Source organism: Dromiciops gliroides, chromosome 1, assembly GCF_019393635.1.
Source record: "Dromiciops gliroides isolate mDroGli1 chromosome 1, mDroGli1.pri, whole genome shotgun sequence".
NCBI classification, from domain to species: Eukaryota; Metazoa; Chordata; class Mammalia; order Microbiotheria; family Microbiotheriidae; genus Dromiciops; species Dromiciops gliroides.
In genome coordinates, this window is record NC_057861.1 from 181,803,146 (window position 1) to 181,822,107 (window position 18,962).

Below are 18,962 nucleotides of genomic sequence, written 5' to 3' on the forward strand. Positions count from 1 at the left end.
TTTCTTGTGGTTACTGTGTGCTAACTTGAACTTTATCCTGTTGTGTTTGTTTTTTTTTGAGGGGACATTACCTAGTTTCTCAGGGTTATCTATGCTGAGCAAGGTATATTAGCTTCTCTATTTGATATAGTGAGATCTGTGACCTATGATAGTGAACCATCACTTTTTCCATCTTATACAGTTTTGTAATACCTCTAATTGATAAATGTTTTAATTCAAGGTAACCTGCCTTAATACAACCTAATTTGAGGAATTCATGTATTGTCATTTTTGTTTTATTTCCTGAAATGAAATTTGTTTTCCTGTTGCCATCAGCTAAACTTATCTGGCTTCCCGTATTGTATGTGTTTACCTGGGTGCAGAAGCTTAGCCAAAGTTTGTTGGCTAATAGCTTACACTACCAACTACCAACTGAAAAAAACATTAGGATGGGAACAGAATAGACATTAGCACTATCTGCTCATTTTCAGGTTGTTGGTAAACTTTAGCAGGGGGTCAATGTGTCCCAGGAGGCATGGGGTGGATACCCATAACTAAGTAAGACTTTCTCAGCTTTTACTTGCTATATAGAGTGGGAAGAGATAACAATATGTAAAAACTATTGTGGGGGTGGTTCCAGGATTTGTGTTATAGCTTGACTATACATGGCGGTCCTGTCTCTATTGTGGTTTATCCCTTTCCTCACACCTTTCTTTCTTGGAAAACTTCTTCTATTGCACTTTCCCAGTGATGTGTTATCTCATCAAGTCTGCGATTCTAATTACATCACAGCCCTGGCACTGAATGCTTTGTCTCATTAAAGACAGACAGTCATGGGATTCTCTTTCTTTGTCCTTTAATCCTGATTCAGCCTCCCCATAATTTCCCAGGTCTATCCAGAGACCAAACAGCTCCACAGATAATTCATGTTGTTACACTTGTTTTAGTAGCCTATTTTCTCTTTTTCTTTTTTTTTTGCAGGGCAATGAGGGTTAAGTGACTTGCCCAGGGTCACACAGCTAGTGAGTGTCAAGTGTCTGAGCTTAGCCTATTTACAGTGAACTCCACAAAGGTTTTAAGTGCCCATTCACTACAAGGTACTAGGGATATGGAAATTTGGATAACTGGTTGTGAAAAGATAAATGATCCTAAGTGCCCTATTGCTAAAGCACTACTTAAGGAAAAGTTTGAAATTTTCAGTACAATTATCCTATTAGAGCATTATTCTTTTTTCCCTCCTTTGTTATTATAGTTTTGTAAGACATTAGCTACCTCTGATTTTGGCTAGTCTAACAGGCTGCAGCTCCATTGGTTAAAAATACTTCCAATGTCAGAGCTCTCCCACCCACTGCATATTTTTGGGAGCATATTGCTTTTTTGGGTTGCCAGCAGAATATGAAAATTCCTTATACACCCTGTGCTTCCTGCCCTGCTTCTGAAGTGTTCCTTTCTTCAGCAGTCTTAATGCAAACACAGGAGAGAAAATGGTTTTCCTGTTCTCTCCTATCAGTGCTTGGCTCCTCTCATATAATGAGTACTTTATAGTACAGAAGACATTTATAGACATAGGTAGAACTGCTAGGACTCCTTTTAAAAACATAGTACAAAGTGGAGAAAAGATGACTTCTCTTTCTCCTTCCTTTCCTGACCTATTCCTTCACTTCTTCCCCCCCCCCCCGCCCCCACCAAACCCTGAAATCCACCATAATCGTTTCTTTTTTTTTATTTGAATAAAATTTTATTTTTCCCAATTACATGTAAAGACAATTTTTAACATTCATTTAAAACTTATTTTTTTGAGTTCCAGATTTTCTTTCTTCCACCCTCCCCAACCACTTTCCTTCCTAAGATGGTAAGCCGTTTGATGTAAGTTATAGAAAGATGTACAACCATGTAAAACATATGAACACAGTAGTCACATTGTGAAAAAAGAAATGGACCGGGGCAGCTAAGTGGTACAGTAGATAAAGCACTGGCCCTGGATTCAGGAAGACCTGAGTTCAAATCCAGCCTCAGACACTTGACACTTACTAGCTGTGTGACCCTGGGCAAGTCACTTAACCCCAATTGCCTCACCAAAAAAGAAAAAAAAGAAATGGACCAAAAGAAAAAAAAAGCATGAAAAATAAAGTGAAAAATAGTATACTTCAATCTACATTCACATTCCATCAATTCTTTCTCTGGATATGGATAGCATTTTCCATTATGAGTCCTTTACCATCTTCATTTCTAGAGTCAGAGGCATTTAAGCATGTGGCATATTTATAATTTGAGATAAAACCTTTTCTATGGACTTCCTCTTCAAACACACTCAAGTTTAAGTGAGGTTTTTTTCCTTTCAAACCTAATTTTTTGCTGCTCAGATCTCCTTTTTCATTAGCACCTGACACTGAAACAGGGCTTATTGGGCATAGTGTGGCCTGTGGGGCAGCGTGGTACATTGTAATGGTTTTCATTTAGTGGTTTATGGTGGTAGTCCAAGGGGTTCTATGCTGAACATTCTTTTTTTTTTTTTTTTTTTTAGTGAGGCAATTGGGGTTAAGTGACTTGCCCAGGGTCACACAGCTAGTAAGTGTTAGGTGTCTGAGGCCGGATTTGAACTCAGGTCCTCCTGACTCCAGGGCCAGTGCTCTATCCACTGCGCCATCTAGCTGCCCCCTGAACATTCTTTAATGGCACTTTAAGCAGTAAATAATTGCCCATCTATATTACAAATGTAATTTTCCTCTGTGACAGCATGTGCACATTTGAAGCATTGTAAGTTTGTTTCTGTTTTGAATTCAAATCAGCATGATCATGTACACCTTGTCATTATTGTAAGCACTTCATAAATAAATGTAAAAGAACATTTCAAATAGTACATTAAATTACCCTGAGGGTTCACAATGCATTTTTGCAGGTGAAAGGGGTTTGTGGAAAAAGTATATTGGTGACCATTCATGTAATGGAAAGAATGTTGGATTTAGAGTCAAAGTACTAGAATTTGAATCCTGGTTCTGCTATTTACTATACATATGAGCTTGAACAAGTTTCCTTAACTTTAAAACGAGAAGGGTTGGCAAGATTACCCTCAAGGTCTTTGCTAGACCTGAATCTATGATCCCACAATTATAGTAACTTGTTATTTTTGTTAATAAAATAAAATTTAAAATATAGAATTTTTTTGAGATTTACAAAGCACTTCCTTTTTAACATATAATTTCACTTTAAATCTTTTCCATTTGACTGCTAAGAATATTTGAATGCTAAGAATAACTTAATTTTCTCCAAATCCCAGATTTATTTGCAAGGCATCTTAGAGGCCATATAGCTCTACCATCACTTATATAAGAATTCCCTTTGCAATATTCCCCTAAAATGGACATTTAGAATGTACTAGACCTCTGAGGGAGAACCCACTATATCTTCTGGCATTCCACTTCTGGATAGCTCTTAGTTTCCCCAGATTTTTTCTGTGCTTTATAAACCCATAGATGCAAAGGGCAACACTTAATATACTTTTCTTTATATTCATGACCTATAGTTAAACTAAAGGGAATATCTCCTATAATTTCCAGGAAGGCTTATGTGGCAAGATAAAAGATTTTCAAATGATACTCAAACACTTTGGATAGCAGTTTCTGACAGTCCTCCTCCTTTAAAAAATTATTGATGTAAAAATAAAACCTCATTTTAATTTCTGAATATTTTCTTCCCTTTCCCTCTATCCAACAAGTCACTCCATGTAATAAAAAAAAGGCAATTAAAAAGAGGGGAGAGAGCCATTCATCAAAACTAACACACATTGACTAAGTGGGACTATATGCAATGGTCCACATCCAGAGTTCTCTACCTCTGAAAAGAGGGTGTGTTTTTGTGTTAATTCTCAAGGGACTGAACAGCTATTATAACTAATAAGAGTTCAGGTTTGACTTTTTTGTTTTTTCCATATATATGGATGTAGTTGTTATGTGTATGTTTCTGGTTCTGCTTACTTCACTCTACATAAGTCTCACCATGCTTCTCTGAATTCTAAATATCCATCATTTCCTATGGAGGAATGATACTCTATTACATTCATATATCACAGTTTCTTGAGCAGTTCCCCAGTTGATAAGCATCTACTTTGTTTCCAGTTCTTTGCTACTTCAAAAAGTCCAGCTGCTTCCCCCCATTCCCTGTTTAAATGAAGAAATCTTTTCCAATTATTATGTGTACATGCTGGGTTTGCTTATTCTGATGTGCTATGTAGGCACTCTTTTGCAAGTGGTGATGAAGAAACTTATGAGTGTGACTAAAGAGCAGTGACATGTAGTAAAGTTCCCAGGAACTAGGGTGTCTTCCCTGAAATTGAGGCTTTCTTGGAATAAGTAAAACAGGTTCAGTCAGTGAAGAATGTAATTATATGTATTCATTGTCCCTACCCCTAACCGACTCAAGAGAACCCTAAAGAAAATTGCAAACCTCTAGGTGCTGGATTTGATAAGGAGACTGAATATTAATTGGAATGGTAAGCAGGAGTTTAGTTAAATAAGATGTCACTTCTCACATGACTACTATTGTATGAAATGTACCTGTAACAGAAATGATCAAGGTACCTTTTGACTCCAGTGATTAAACTAACCGTAGCATCTGCATTGGTAAGGTTCCCTTCCCATACAGGATTGGGAAAACACTTAGGATTTTGCATCTCCAAAAGGAGGTGATGATCTGCATATATAATAACCAGGGATCTGATCTAAGCATTCTCTTTTGAACACTTTCTCATTTTCTGTGGTGGTTGTATTTGAGAGAGTACCCTTTGGCTTGGCTCAAGCCCCCTTGATGTTATCTGCGAGTATGCCTCAAGTTGCTAGGCTTCATTTTCCTGACAAGAAATGGAACTGAGTGGTTTCCATGAGGTACTTAAGGGCTACATGTAGATTATAGTAATCACAGGCTTAGGGAATTTCAACTCTTTTATCACCTCCTATCACTAATCCACCCAAGCTAAATTATAATAGTTTCAAGTCCCTAATAGGTGTTTGATATTGGGCAAGGCATGTTCCTTTTTTGGACCTGAGAGTTCAACCTTTCATTTGTAACATTTGATGATGTCTTGGGAGTTAATGTGGCAGAGAGCAGTGGTGTCAAAATCAAATAGAAATAGGGACCATGAAACCATATATAAGGATCCTTGAAGGCTGCATATTGATTTAGAAAGCCACATGTTAACATGATCTATATTTATTGTATTTTTTTAATTTAGTGAAATATTTCCCAATTATATTTTAATCTGGTTCTAGCTGCACTTGGGAGTGTTGTGGAGGCTTTGTGTTTGATGCCCCTGGAAGAGTGGATGGTTCAGAGGTCTTGGAAGTCAAAAGATCTAGGTTCAAATTGTACGACAGACACTCGCTATGTTATCTTGGGAAGTCACTTCACTGTGCCTTAGTTTCCTCATCTGTAAAATGAGGGGGTTGAACTTGGCAGTTTCCAAGGGTTCTTTCAGCTTCAAATCCACAATACTATTAACCATTGTTTTATGACTTATTTGCATGAACAGATATTGGGCATTTCTGACAGCTGCCCTATTGGGGCAATGCATCAAATATATATGTGTGTGTGTGTGTGTGTGTGTGTGTGTGTGTGTATGTATATGTGTATATATGTATGTATATATGTGTGTGTGTACGTATGTATGTGTGTATATATATATATATATATATTTTTTGGTGGGGCAGCGAGGGTTAAGTGACTTGCCCAGGGTCACACAGCTAGTAAGTGTCAAGTGTCTGAGGCTGGATTTGAACTCAGGTCCTCCTGAATTCAAGGCCAGTGCTTTATCCACTGCACCACCTAGCTGCCCCACAATGCATCAAATATTGTACATTTCTCTCAAAAGTAGAGGTCTCAAGAAATGTGTGCTGAGTTAGTCAGAACAAAATGAAAAGTTTTAGTTATGTCAAAAAAACAGAAAAAAGAAGATTTGAGATTTATTTGGATGGCCATACTTTTTAAAAACGGAAATAACTTTGGGGATCTTTTTTCTTTCAATGCCTTGTACACCTTATAGTTATTATAAAATATGAAGATTTAAAAAACAATATTAAAGGGAAATTATGTTCAGGATTCCTTAATAATTTTTCTTAGATCTTCTTAAATATGATTCTTTTAAAAATTCCTCAAAGCTAAACTGGAAGCTTTTAGATCTCCCTTTTGCATGGCTCCCCTCCCCACCCCCTCCTCCCTCTAGCTCAAGCATATTTTATTTCAGTCTTAACATACATGGAGCAGGCTCCCAAAGTATAATTGGTCTATCAGACTCCTCTGACAAAGCTGTGGGATGACAGAAGTTATCCTTATCTTCCCTTGAATGCAGTTAGTTGGAATGGAATAGGTAAAATGGGGTTGTTCTTATGTTCTCTGTATAGTCCTTGAATTTATAGGGTCATAGCTTTAGAAGTGAAGGGGACCTCAGAGATCATGTACTCCAATCTTCTCATTTGACCAATGAGCAACTTGAGGCCCAGGGAGGTCAAATCAGTCAGTCAGTCAGCATTTAATTAGTGCCTACTATGTGCCAGGCACTAAATTCAGTGCTGGGGATACAAAAAGACAAATGAGTTGCTTAGGTTCACACAGGTATTAAGTGACAGCTGAGAGTTCAGTATTCTTTCCATTGAACCACATTGCCTTATTAATTGCTATGAGTGTATAAGCTTAATTTTTAACTTTCCCCTCTTAACATCCCCTCAACCAAAACATCGTAGAGTACATAATGGGCTCAGACATGCCCTATCTTGATGTAGTTCATATTTGGGTGGGGAGGTCTTTATGTGAACTATGTTGGGGGTTATTTTGAGTAATATGGATAGAGTATTTAAGTTCTGAAATCTGATTGCAGGGATTAAGAAGACCCAAGAAGTGTCCAGACATACTGATGGGCTCTGTTGGTGAACTCTGCTATCACACTATGACAATGGAAAAGCCAGCAACTGGAGAACTAGCCTTGGACCCTTTGGTCACTTGCAAGCTCTGTCTTTGTGAATATTCTCTGGACAAGATGACCACTCTTCAGGAATGTCAATGCATCTTTTGTACATCGGTAAGTTTCTCTGACCTTTTGATCAAAGCAACTTTTAGTGCAATTTTGAGCAGGAACTTCAGATGTCATCTTGTTGTTACCTGAGCTGGGGTCTTCTGGGTCCAGTTTCTGAAGTCCTGATGTGATGGGAAATTTCCTCGCCTTGCAAAGTAGCCCATTCCACATTTGAACTAGTTTGACTATTAGGAATAACAAATTTATAGATGGATGTGTTCTTAGTGGTGGGATCACACCTATTATATTGATTTCTAAATCTTTTCTTCCAGGTTTGTTTTTGTTAGAATACTAAAAATCATTAGCTTACTAAAATGACCCTATAGAGAGAATTTTTTCCCCAAATAATAGTTTGAATGGCAAAAAAGAAATATATATATATATATATATATATATATATAAATAAAAAGTGTAGCTTAGTGGATCAAATGTTGACACTGGAGCCAAGAAGATCTGGGTTCAAGTCCTGAATCTGACCCAAATTGGCTATGTGGCCCTGGGCCAGTCACAACCTCTCAATGCCCTAAGTACTTCTCCAAGACAGAATTGTAGAGAGTGCTTAGTGACATAGGTAAAAGAAGTATAAATAAACTAGAGGATACAGTGAAATCAGAGGTCTAGTCCCTTTCTTCTGTCTGTTTTTCTCTTTCTCTGTCTCTTTGTATTGATGTAGACATACAAAAAAAACCCAACCTCATTTTTTGGGAAATTTTTTAGGTTCGGTGAAAAAAGCAAAATATCTCAGTTCATAATTCCTTAGTCTAGGGAATAAGTACACTACATAGATGTTGAGTTATAAGATGGGGAAGGCATGGTTAGTAATAAGCTTCTCTGAAAAGTATATGTAAGTTTTTTTTTTTTTTTTAGTGAGGCAATTGGGGTTAAGTGGCTTGCCCATGGTCACACAGCTAGTAAGTGTTAAGTGTCTGAGGCCGGAGTTGAACTCAGGTACTCCTGACTCCAGGGCCAGTGCTCTATCCACTGGGCCACCTAGCTGTCCCAGTATATGTAAGTTTTAATGTTCTGTATCCTCAGCATAAGGAAACTGTACCTCTTGATGAGGAAGCAGCTTCTCCAAGGAGTGATGTTGTGGATCCACAAGTATTGTGAGGTGAGAGAAAATCCAATAAAGGTTAGATGAAGAAGCAAATAATTGAGGTTTGGTGGCTCCCATCTGAGAATTACTGAAATAACTATTTAGTTGTCTGATAGCAATAACAGAGAGGTGTCTGATGTTTTACTGGAACATGGTTCTAAGAGATGTAGGAGAATTTCTGAACACTTGTCAACAGGATGACTACTTCTGGTGATTCCTATGGGCAAAATCAATATTAATAAAAGGAATTTAGGGGCAGCTAGGTGGCGCAGTGGATAGAGCATTGGCCCTGGATTCAGGAGAACCTGAGTTCAAATCTGGCCTCAGACATTTGACACTTATTAGCTGTGTGACCCTGGGCAAGTCACTTAACCCCAATTGCCTCACAAAACAAAACAAAACAAAACAAAAAACAAACAAAAAAACAACAAAAGGAATTTAGAAATCATTGCTGAAGATTATGACATTGTAGGTAAAAAAACAACAACAACAACTGAAGACCATAAAGGCACAAGTAGTAACAATCATCACCATGACGAGTAAGATTAAAGTTAAGGACTTCAAAAAGGGGGGTCTGAATTAAGAAGATTGGGGTGTGAGAATGAGATTTGGATTTCTGGACCATGACTTGAAATACATTAATGACAAGCCCCTGGCCAGGGATGGAGTATTCTAAATAGGAATGGTAAGAAAGTATTGTCTGTAATCTTGGAAATCTCATCTAAAAGACTTCAAAGTAAAGAGGAATAGGGAAACTTGTATATATATATATATATATATATATATATATATATATATATATATATATATATATATATATATGTGTGTGTGTGTGTGTATGTATATATATTCACCAAGCTGTTTACCAGAGAATAGCTTCATTGTAGGAAGACTACCAGCACCCAAAATTTTACAAGAGACAAAATCCAAGAAAAGAACCAGCAATTAAATCTGTTATCGCAGATGACTACATAGAAAGTATGAGTAACAAGCAAGGTGACATAGAGATCTTATCCCAGAGAGACATATTTAACCCCATAGGGATTTCTGAGACTCTGGGAATGAGACTTTTAGCTGGAATATGGCTTTGGAAGGATATGCATTTTTCTAAAGGAACAAGATAGGCAAAATGTGCAAGCACGGCAGAAGGAAGTACCTTATATATCACAAAGATCCAAGTCAGGAAATCTAAACCCTAAAGTTGGGAGAGCATTTGGTTTAATATTAACAGAGGCAGGAATGAAGAGATAGTGTCATTGAAATATTCTATAAACCAGTGGTCTCCAAAACAGGGATGGGGTGGAGGGAAGGCATGGCCCTTAGGGGGTCTGTGGCTTAACTCCAAGGGTTGATCCACCAATCAGAGGTTGGGAAGACAAGTGGTAATGGTGGTACCTACTGTCGACAATTGTATCAACCCTTGTTCTCCAACACGGTCGTACCCTGCCCTCTCCTTGCTGTGCAGCCTGTCATCTTTCTTCATTCTAAGTTGGATATCAGTTTAGATGGTATTCTCCTGATAGCAGTGGCAGCTGTGCCTCAGAAGGCAGGTTTTACTTTCAGTACTAGTAACCACTGAGGAAGATCCTGACCTCCCCTCTCCCCCTTCTCATTTTTTGGTGGGATATAGGGCATCCAAAGAATGATCAGGTTGGGTGGGCTGGACGGGTTCTGATACAGATCACCAGTATCATTATGTTATCTTCCCACCCTATCCCCTCCCCCACGTTACCCCTCTTTCAAACTTCCTTATTGCTGCTAAGTTCACTGTCATTCTTCCTTCCAGTTACCTAGGGTTTAATAACCTCCCAGTCATCTCCAACTCTTCTTCCTCATTCCACATATCCAAGTAATTGCCAGATGTTGTTGTTTCTATCTCTGTATCTCTCCTGTCTATCCCCTTCTATCTAGTTACACAGTTACCACCCTACCTCAGGCTCTTATTACCTTTCACTCAAACTATTGCAATAACTTCCTAATTGGGCCTCTTTTCCTGCAGCTTTCCCCTACTCAAATCTAGGGCTTCTTAAGCTTTTTACACTCAAGATCCCTTTTTGCCCAAGATATTACAGTGCCCCTGGTATAGAGGTATATAAAATAGGTAATTTTTCTCAACCTCCACATTCAGTTATGCTACCCTTTATGGAGTTGCAACCCATAGTTCAAGAATCTAGGCTCTAATCCATGCAACCTTTCCTGAAGCACAGGTCTGATCAAGTCACTCCTCCCACTCAATGAATTTTGGTGGCCCTTTATTGACTACTGAAGCAAATATTATTTATTTTAAAAATCTCATCCTTTTAGCATTTCTATTTTAATCTGAGTTTTATAATGTACACATATAATTTATGAATTAGTAAATCTATACATTGGGTTATGTGCTCATTTTTTTTTTTTAACATATATTTTTTTATGTGTTAAAGAATATTAAGGGGGCAGCTAGGTGGCGCAGTGGTAGAGCACCGGCCCTGGAGTCAGGAGTACCTGAGTTCAAATCCGGCCTCAGACACTTAATACTTACTAGCTGTGTGACCCTGGGCAAGCCACTTAACCCCAATTGCCTCACAAAAAAAAAAAAAAAGAGTTTTAAGAGATAATTTTTAAGGACAATCTATCCGGAGGTGTGGATCCAAGATGGCGGAGAGAAGCTGAAACTGCAGAATCTACAAAAAGATAGATACAATCTTCTTACTTGAGATAATTTAGAAGACTTCAGGGAAGGTCTCTGTCACTTGGGCAAAAGGGAAGGGGGTGGTACAGCACCACTTGGCACGGTGGCTTGGCAAAGCCGAGAACTGCATGCAGAGGGGGTCTGGGCAGGTCAGCAGGAGGCTCTTGGACACAGCATAAATAAGTCGCTGAGGCCCCTTGGTCCTGACTTAGAAGGCTGGTGGCACAACAGGCCATTTGTGAGACCCACCATCCCTGGCTAGGAGTGCAAACTGCCAGCTGGAGAACCAACCCAAGGACAGGTGCGACTTAGCTGAGCCATCCCAACACAGAGAACAAGCCCAGGACAGTGAGTAATCCAAAAGCCACAGAGGCCTCAGAAGAGAAAGCCAGTGACCTGGCCCCTATCCTCCAGCACAAGAAGCTTGCAACAGTGACCCCTATGCCCCAGGAGCAGACTTCAACTTTATAAGTTTAAAAATAATCCACAATATGAGTAAGAAACAAAAACCAAAAAAGGACTCTTACCATTGACAGCTTCTATGGTGAAAGGGAAGACCAAAACACAAACTCAGATGAGTTTGTCAAAATGCCTACAAGTGAAGACTCAAGTGGGAAGATGATCTTGTCTCAAGACCAAAAAGGCTTCTTGGAAGAGCTCAAAAAGGTTTTTAAAAATCAAATGAGAGAGGTAGAAGAAAAAATAGGAAAAGAAATGAGAGATGAGAGTTACACTGGAAAAAGAAGCACAAAAGTTGATTGAAGAAAACAATTCTTTTTTTTTTTTTTGAGGGGCAGTGAGGGTTAAGTGACTTGCCCAGGGTCACACAGCTAGTAAGTGTCAAGTGTCTGAGGCCGAATTTGAACTCAGGTCCTCCTGAATCTAGGGCCAGTGCTTTATCCACTGCGCCACCTAGCTGCCCCAAGAAAACAATTCTTAAAAAATACAATTGGCCAAATGGAAAAGGAGATGCAAAAGCTCACTGAGGAAAATAATGCCTTAAAAATTAAAATTGGGCAGATGGAAGCTAATGACTCCATGAGACACCAAGACTCTGTCAAGCAGAATCAAAAGACTGAAAAAATAGAAGAGAATGTAAAATATCTCATCAGAAAGAAACTAACCTGGAAAAATAGATCCAGGAGAGATAATCTAAGAATTATTGGACTACCTGAAAGCCATGATCAAGAAAAGAGTCTAGACACCATATTCCAGGAAATTATCAAGGAGAACTGCCCTGATATTGTAGAATCAGAGGATAAATTCATCATTGAAAGAATCCACCAATCACCTCCTGAAAGAGACCCCAAAAGGAAAGCTCCAAGGAATATTGTAGCCAAATTCTAGCATTATCAGATGAAGGAGAAAATACTCTAAGCAGCCAGAAAAAAATAATTTAAATATCATCAAACCACAGTCAGGATTGCACAGGACCTGGCAGCTTCAACATTAAAGGATCACAAGGCTTGGAATATGATATTCTGGAAGGCAAAGGAACTTGGATTACAACCAGGAATCAACTACCAGCAAAACTGGGAAAAGATTGACATTCAATGAAATAGGGGGCTTCCAAGGTTTCCTGAAGAAAAGACCAGAACTGAACAGAAAAAATTTGATCTTCAAATACAAGAATCAAGAGAACTATAAAGAGGTAAATGGGGTGAAAAAAAAGGCTGTTCAATGAGGATAAACTGTTTACATCCCTATGAGGGAGGATAATTCTTTTAACTCTTGGGATCTATATCTTTATTTTTTTTTTATTTTTATTTTTTTTAGTGAGGCAATTGGGATCAAGTAACTTGCCCAGGGTCACACAGCTAGTAAGTGTTAAGTGTCTAAGGCCGGATTTGAACTCAGGTACTCCTGACTCCAGGGCCGGTGCTCTATCCACTGCACCACCTAGCTGCCCCGGATCTGTATCTTTATTAAAGTATTATTATTAAATTGACTTTTATGTGATGATATAAAGAAACTTAAGGGGCAGAATAAAAGGAGAAGGGGGGAGGTGGAATGGGGTTAATTACATCATATGAAGAGGCACAAATAGAACCTATTACAATGGGGTGAAAGAAGGGATGGGGTGAGCATTGTTTCAACTTTACTCTCATCAGATTTGGTTCAGGGAGGGAATAACATATACACCCACTTGTATAAAGAAACTTAGCTAACTCTTTTTGTGTATGTGTGTGTGTGTGGGGGGCAATGAGGGTTAAGTGACTTGCCCGGGGTCACACAGCTAGTAAGTGTCAAGTGTCTAAGCCCGGATTTGAACTCAGGTCCTCCTAAATCCAGGGCCGGTGCTTTATCCACTGCTCCATCTAGCTGCTCCCAACTTAGCTAACTCTTTAAGGAAGTGAAAGGGTAAGGGGAAAAGGGTAGTACTGATAGAAGGGTGGACTTAAGCAGGGGAAAAAAGGGGAAAGAAAAGGAAGGGCAGCTGATAAAAGGGAAGGCAGATTGAGGGAGGCAGTGATCAGAAGCAAAACATTGGTGAGGAGGAATAGGGTGAAAAAGGGGAAAAGGGAAATAAACAGTAATCTTAACTGTAAATGTGAATGGGATGAACTCTCCCATAAAATCAAAGCAAATAGCAGAGTAGATTAAAAATCAGAATCCTACAATATGTTGTTTACAAGAAACACATTTGAAGTAGAGAGATACACACAGAGTAAAGGCAAAAGGTTCGAGCAGAATATATTGTGCTTCCGTTGAAGTTAAAAAAGCAGGGGTAGCAATCCTTATCTCAGACAAAGCAAAAGCGAAAATAGATCTAATTAAAAGGACAATCTATCTGAAAAATTAAGTGAATGAGAAATTTGGGAAATAGGAAACAGATCACAAGTCTCTTGTGGAGACATGTATACCATAGTAGTAATAAGGAACTTTAATTATCTTGAAATTTGCTTAAGCCCTCTTTGCCCCAAACCAAACAACTAATCCTTTCTGGGCTCGCATTAATTATAATTTATTCCTTCAAAAGGCAGAGGAGTAAAAAAATAGAGCCATTTATTTTGGATCTAATTCTCCTCAATAAGGAGGAACCGTTTGTAGTGGGGCAACAGAGAAGTGACCACTTCCTCATTGAAAAAGAAGGCCAGGCATAGCTAGGTTTTTGGAGAGCAGACTTAAAAGAGTTCTTAGGATCCCATGGCTTTTATGAGTGAAGTCAATCCAGGGGAGATGGGAAGTTCTCAAGATTTAGATTCTTAAGATATCAAGAGAAGAGATACTCTAACCAGAAGGATGATAGTTTCACTGGAAATGTTTATTTGTCTGGAGAATTATTATTTTGAATTTTACTTGGAAGAAAACAATACTTAATCAGTCAATAAGCATTAAGAGATTTCTGTGCCAAGGCACTGTGCTAAGTGCTAAGGATACAAGGAAAGGCAAAAAAACCCCAAGGCAGTTGGTGATGTGTGATGGGGACTGGATGTATAGTTCTGGGAATCATCTCTGAGAGGCTGAGTGACTTGGTAGTATCAGACTTGGGATAAAGTCCCAGATTTTCTGTGTTCTTCCAGCATTTGCATTAATCATGATGTTTTTCTGTTCCTTGAAACAAAAGAATCTTTCAGACTCACTAAAATCAGAATGGAAACTTTTCCCAGGGGTGTTATCGATACCTCAAGCAGGAAGTAGAATTCATGTTTTGTGATGAAACTCAACCATGAAGGCAGCAGGCAATGCTAAAGTTGATTAAGTTGATTCTGGTTATAGAAAGTAGAAGCTATGCTGTATTGTAACTTAAGTCTGTATTGTAACAGGTTCACCAGAAGGTAACAATGACACTTGGTCTGTTTCATAACCACCTAGTTCCTCATTTTTTTAACGATACAATTGCTTCCTAGTTTTGACTTCAGCAGCTTAGGGGGTGGGAGCTTGTGAAATTAGAATATTTGATGGCCCTGTTTCAGACATCAGAGCACTTCCTTCTCATTGCAGAAAACTCAAAATCATCTTATCTTTTTCTACTTCTCTTTTGGTGTTTTTTCAGCTGAGAATTTGTACCTATAAAAATTAATTTTTCCCTTTTCCTACTGTAACCTGTCCTCTTGTCAAAGCAAGTGCCCATCATTTGGGATGTGTGTGTGTGTGTGTGTGTGTGTGTGTGTGTGTGTGTGTGTGTGTGTGTGTGTGTATGCTTAGACTAGAGTGGAGAAAGATGTTTTCAGAGAAGCCCATAAGGAACATTCCTCTTCTATTCTACCTTCCCTTCCTTTGGCAGCTCAAAGAAAGAAGCTCCTTGACCATGCACATAAAACTTTTCACTTCAGAACCAGACTTGCAGACAGTGTGAAGACCTCAGATATTCCTTTGGCTTTTGTGACTCATGAAGAAATTGCTACGTGAGCACCATCACATTAATGTAGTAGGCTTATGGGAGTTGAGAAGAGGAAGTAGATGAGGATGCTTGGTGATACCAACAAGCAAAAATCCTCACATTCCATTTAATGACAGATTTTATTGAACTTGTGTGTATTTAGTGACATCTAGGTGGTATTGGATATAGTGAGTCAGGAAGACCTTAGTCCAAATCCTGCCTCATACTTTCTGGCTATGTAACCTTGAGGAAATTGCTTAATCTGTCTCAGCCTCAGTTTCCTTTTATGCAAAATAGGGATAAAAATAGCACCTACTTCGCAGGTTTGTTGTCAGGATTAAATGAGCTATCAAGTATAAAGTTCATTGTGAACCGTAAAACTCCATACTGATGTTAGTTATTTATAAAATAGCATTTAAATAGATGGAACTTTTGTTCAAACACACCATAATCCTGCTATATATCATACTTATAATCTTAGTATATAGTATAGTATACAGCAGTCCTAGGATATAGCCCTATATATTATACTTATAGTTCTAGATCTGTGCCAGTGTCCTCATAGTTTTTTTCTTTTCTTTTTTTGGGGGGGGCAGGGCGATGAGGGTTAAGTGACTTGCCCAGGGTCACACAGCTAGTAAGTGTCAAGTGTCTGAGGCAGGATTTGAACTTAGGTCCTCCTGAATCTAGGGCTGGTGCTTTATCCACTGTGCCACCTAGCTGCCCCATCCCCATAATTTTTTTTTTATGGCAATTTAAAGATATTCCAGTTTGACCATCTTACCATGACTGTTGTTGTTGTTTAGTCATTTCAGGCATGTTTGACTCTTAATGACCCATTTGAAGTTTTTTTGGCACAGATACTGTAGTGGTTTGCTGTTCCCTTCTCTAGCTTGTTTTTTTTTTTTTTGGGGGGGGGCAATGAAGGTTAAGTGACTTGCCCAGGGTCACACAGCTAGGCAGTGTCAAGTATCTAAGGCCAGACCTGAACCCAGGTCCTCCTGAATCCAGGGCTGGTGCTTTATCCACTGTGCCACCTGGCTGCCCCCTCTAGCTCGTTTTACAGATGAGGAAACTGAGGCAAACAGAGTTAAGTGACTTGCCCAGGGTTACACAGCTAGTAAGTATCTGAGGCCAGATTTGAACTCAGGGAGATGAGTCTCCACTTTGGACTTTAGAGCTTTTTTATTTAAATCATCTCTGTTATTATATAGATGAGGAAACTGATGCTGGACAAAGTTAGTGGACTGCGCAAAGGATCAAAGATGTAGTAGTGCTGGAAGGACCTCAAGACTTCATCTAGTGCAATTCTTCATTTTATAGATGAGGAAACTGACTGACTTATTACCTGTGTTATAGGAACCCAAGTCCTGATTCTTGATGCAATTCCCTTTTCATTGTAACACACATATACATATATGCATACACATATACATATTCCCTTTTGGGTTTCTTTTCTAAGCACATAATCATTTTTTCCCTTGCATACATGTTTGGATTTTAATGATAGCAATTTCTGTATGTCTCACATCTATGTAAGACTAACTCATATTAAAGTACCACTTTGAAGATGGGAACCTTTTCTTCCTTATCCTTTTAGGTAACTAGGTGGGGTAGTAAATAAGAGCACTGGGTCTGGAGTCAGAAAGACCCCTGTTCAAATCTGGCCTCAGACACTTGTTAGCTGTGTGACCCTGGGCAAGTCACTTAATTTCTATTTGTCTCAGTTTCCTTAACTGTAAAATGGGGATAATAATAGCACCTATCTCCCAGGGTGGTTGTGAGGAAGAAGTTAGATAATAGTTATAGACCACTTAGCATAATTCCTGGAACATAGTGCTTAATAAATTCCCACCTCCCTCCTTTCTTCCCTCTCTTCCTGTTTTCCTTCCCTTCCTCCTTCCTTCCCTTTCTTCCTCTCTTTCTCCTTCTTTTCTTTCTTTCCTTTTTTCTTTCTCCTTGTATTTCTCCCCAGCTTTTAGAACACTGCTCTTCATGTAGTGGGTGCTTAATATTTCTAAAAAAAATGAATGTTTAATGGCTAATAATGTTTGAAATCATAAAGTTTATAAAATAGGACTACATTAAATGATTTTCTACAGATGAGATTCTATGCCAATTTTTAAAAACCTCTAGAGAATGTGTATGAGAAAAGTGTTTTATAATTGTGTAGGGATCTAGTTTCTCATTATAAGAATGGGAAATTATGCCATTTGTAAAGATATTTACCATTGAAACTTGTTACTGGTACTGCTGTGACAGCTCACCACCAACATATACTCAATATTGGAGAGAGGTAGAGTGTTGGTCACATCAAAAACATGTGTCTTTGCATTTTCGATTGAAATCCTGCATATTTTTATATTAGATAGAAACTCTTTAGACTTGCTGTGGGGCTTATGAAGGACATTATCTTTTGATCACTAAGTAAAGTATCCTGGGACCACTTATTTTTCATCAGAGATGTCCATATCTTGAAATGACATAATCCATATAAAAAACTTTGCCCACTTTTCTCAAGATTAATCCGGAGACAAGTTTCAAAAGATGGATTTCCCCCAAGCAGCAGATGTGACGTATACAGCCCGTCTCTTTGCCGTGTGTGGCATAGGAGTGTTTGAAAGGCAGGATTGAAAACTGGAGCACAAATGAAAAAAGAGCCCCAAACTTCCTCCTGGGAGTTAGTTATCAAAGCAGGGAGAACTTGTTAGTCGGCTCTCCTGTGAGTGATGATTTGTCTTGCTGGTTTGTTTTGGAAGTGATTTCTATCAACTGTGAGTTAAGGGGAAAATGAAAACTGCATTGTTTGTTTTCATAACCTAGATAATTTCACCTGAAAAGAGTTGGTATGTTTGGGTTTGGCCTATTTACCCTTCAGCTTAAAGACAGGATGTGCTGAGCAAAAAGAAAATAGGGTCCAGCTACCTCCTCGGCTTTTTTCCATTACATCTTCTTGGCACTAAGTAGTTAAACTCCCTTTCTGTTCATGCCTCCAAGCCAAATGGGTTTTCCAATGTTTTAAGAGTGAGTGGAAATATAAAACATTTCAGACTGAACCTTCCTCCCCTTGAGACATGTTGGGAGACCTTTAAGGAAAGTCCACATTCTGACTTTGAGGTTGTCAGATTTAAATATTGGCTTTTTTGGTTTGTTTTTATTTTTGGTTTTCTTTTTTGTAGTCATTATTTTTGGTAACTTTAAGTTGAAGTAAAACTAAAGTCCTAGGAACTTATAACTGGTCTTTCCAGCCTTCTAAACTGAGTCTTGAAGAAAACCAGAGAAAAGCTAAAAGATTGAGGTGAGGAGGGAGAGCATTCCAGGTGTGAGAAATAGCCAGTGCAGAGGCACAGGATGGGAAATGGAGTATTATGTGTGAGTAAGAATAGATTGGTTGGTATATCTAGCTGGATCATAGAGGAGTAAAGTATAAGGGGAAGAGTCGTAAAAAGATCCATGTTGTGAAGGGTGAGATAGATGCCAAAGGACTTTATATTTGATTCTGGAGATCAAAGGGAGTCACTGGAGTTTATTAAGTTACAGGATGAAGTAGGTCAGACCTGTATTTTAGTTTGAAATCACTTGGGCTACTGTGTGAAGCACAGATGAGATTGGGAAGAGATTTTGGAGCAGGGAAACTAATGAGAAAGAAGTCTATTTCAGTAGTCCAGGTGAGAGGTAATGAAGGCCTCAGCTAGGATGATGTGAGTAGAGAAAACAGGACCTATATACATATAATAGATGTTGTAAAGGTAGAAAGAACAAGTTTTTGTAATTATTAGAGTTATCTGTATATTTTTCTGCTACTACTTATTTTACTTTGCATCAGTTCATA

The 18,962-nt window shown here is 38.6% G+C and overlaps 1 protein-coding gene across 6 annotated transcripts in view; it reads left to right on the forward strand.

The window, feature by feature from the left end:
• Positions 1-18,962, forward strand: part of RNF144B (ring finger protein 144B) — a 248,684-nt gene that overhangs the window by 159,482 nt on the left and 70,240 nt on the right. For all 6 annotated transcript variants that reach the window (XM_043979519.1, XM_043979521.1, XM_043979520.1 and 3 more), the window contains one exon: positions 6,845-7,045. In XM_043979519.1, coding sequence (XP_043835454.1) covers positions 6,881-7,045 — 165 coding nt within the window. In that variant the 5' untranslated portion in view covers positions 6,845-6,880. The remainder of the gene's footprint in view (positions 1-6,844; positions 7,046-18,962) is intronic.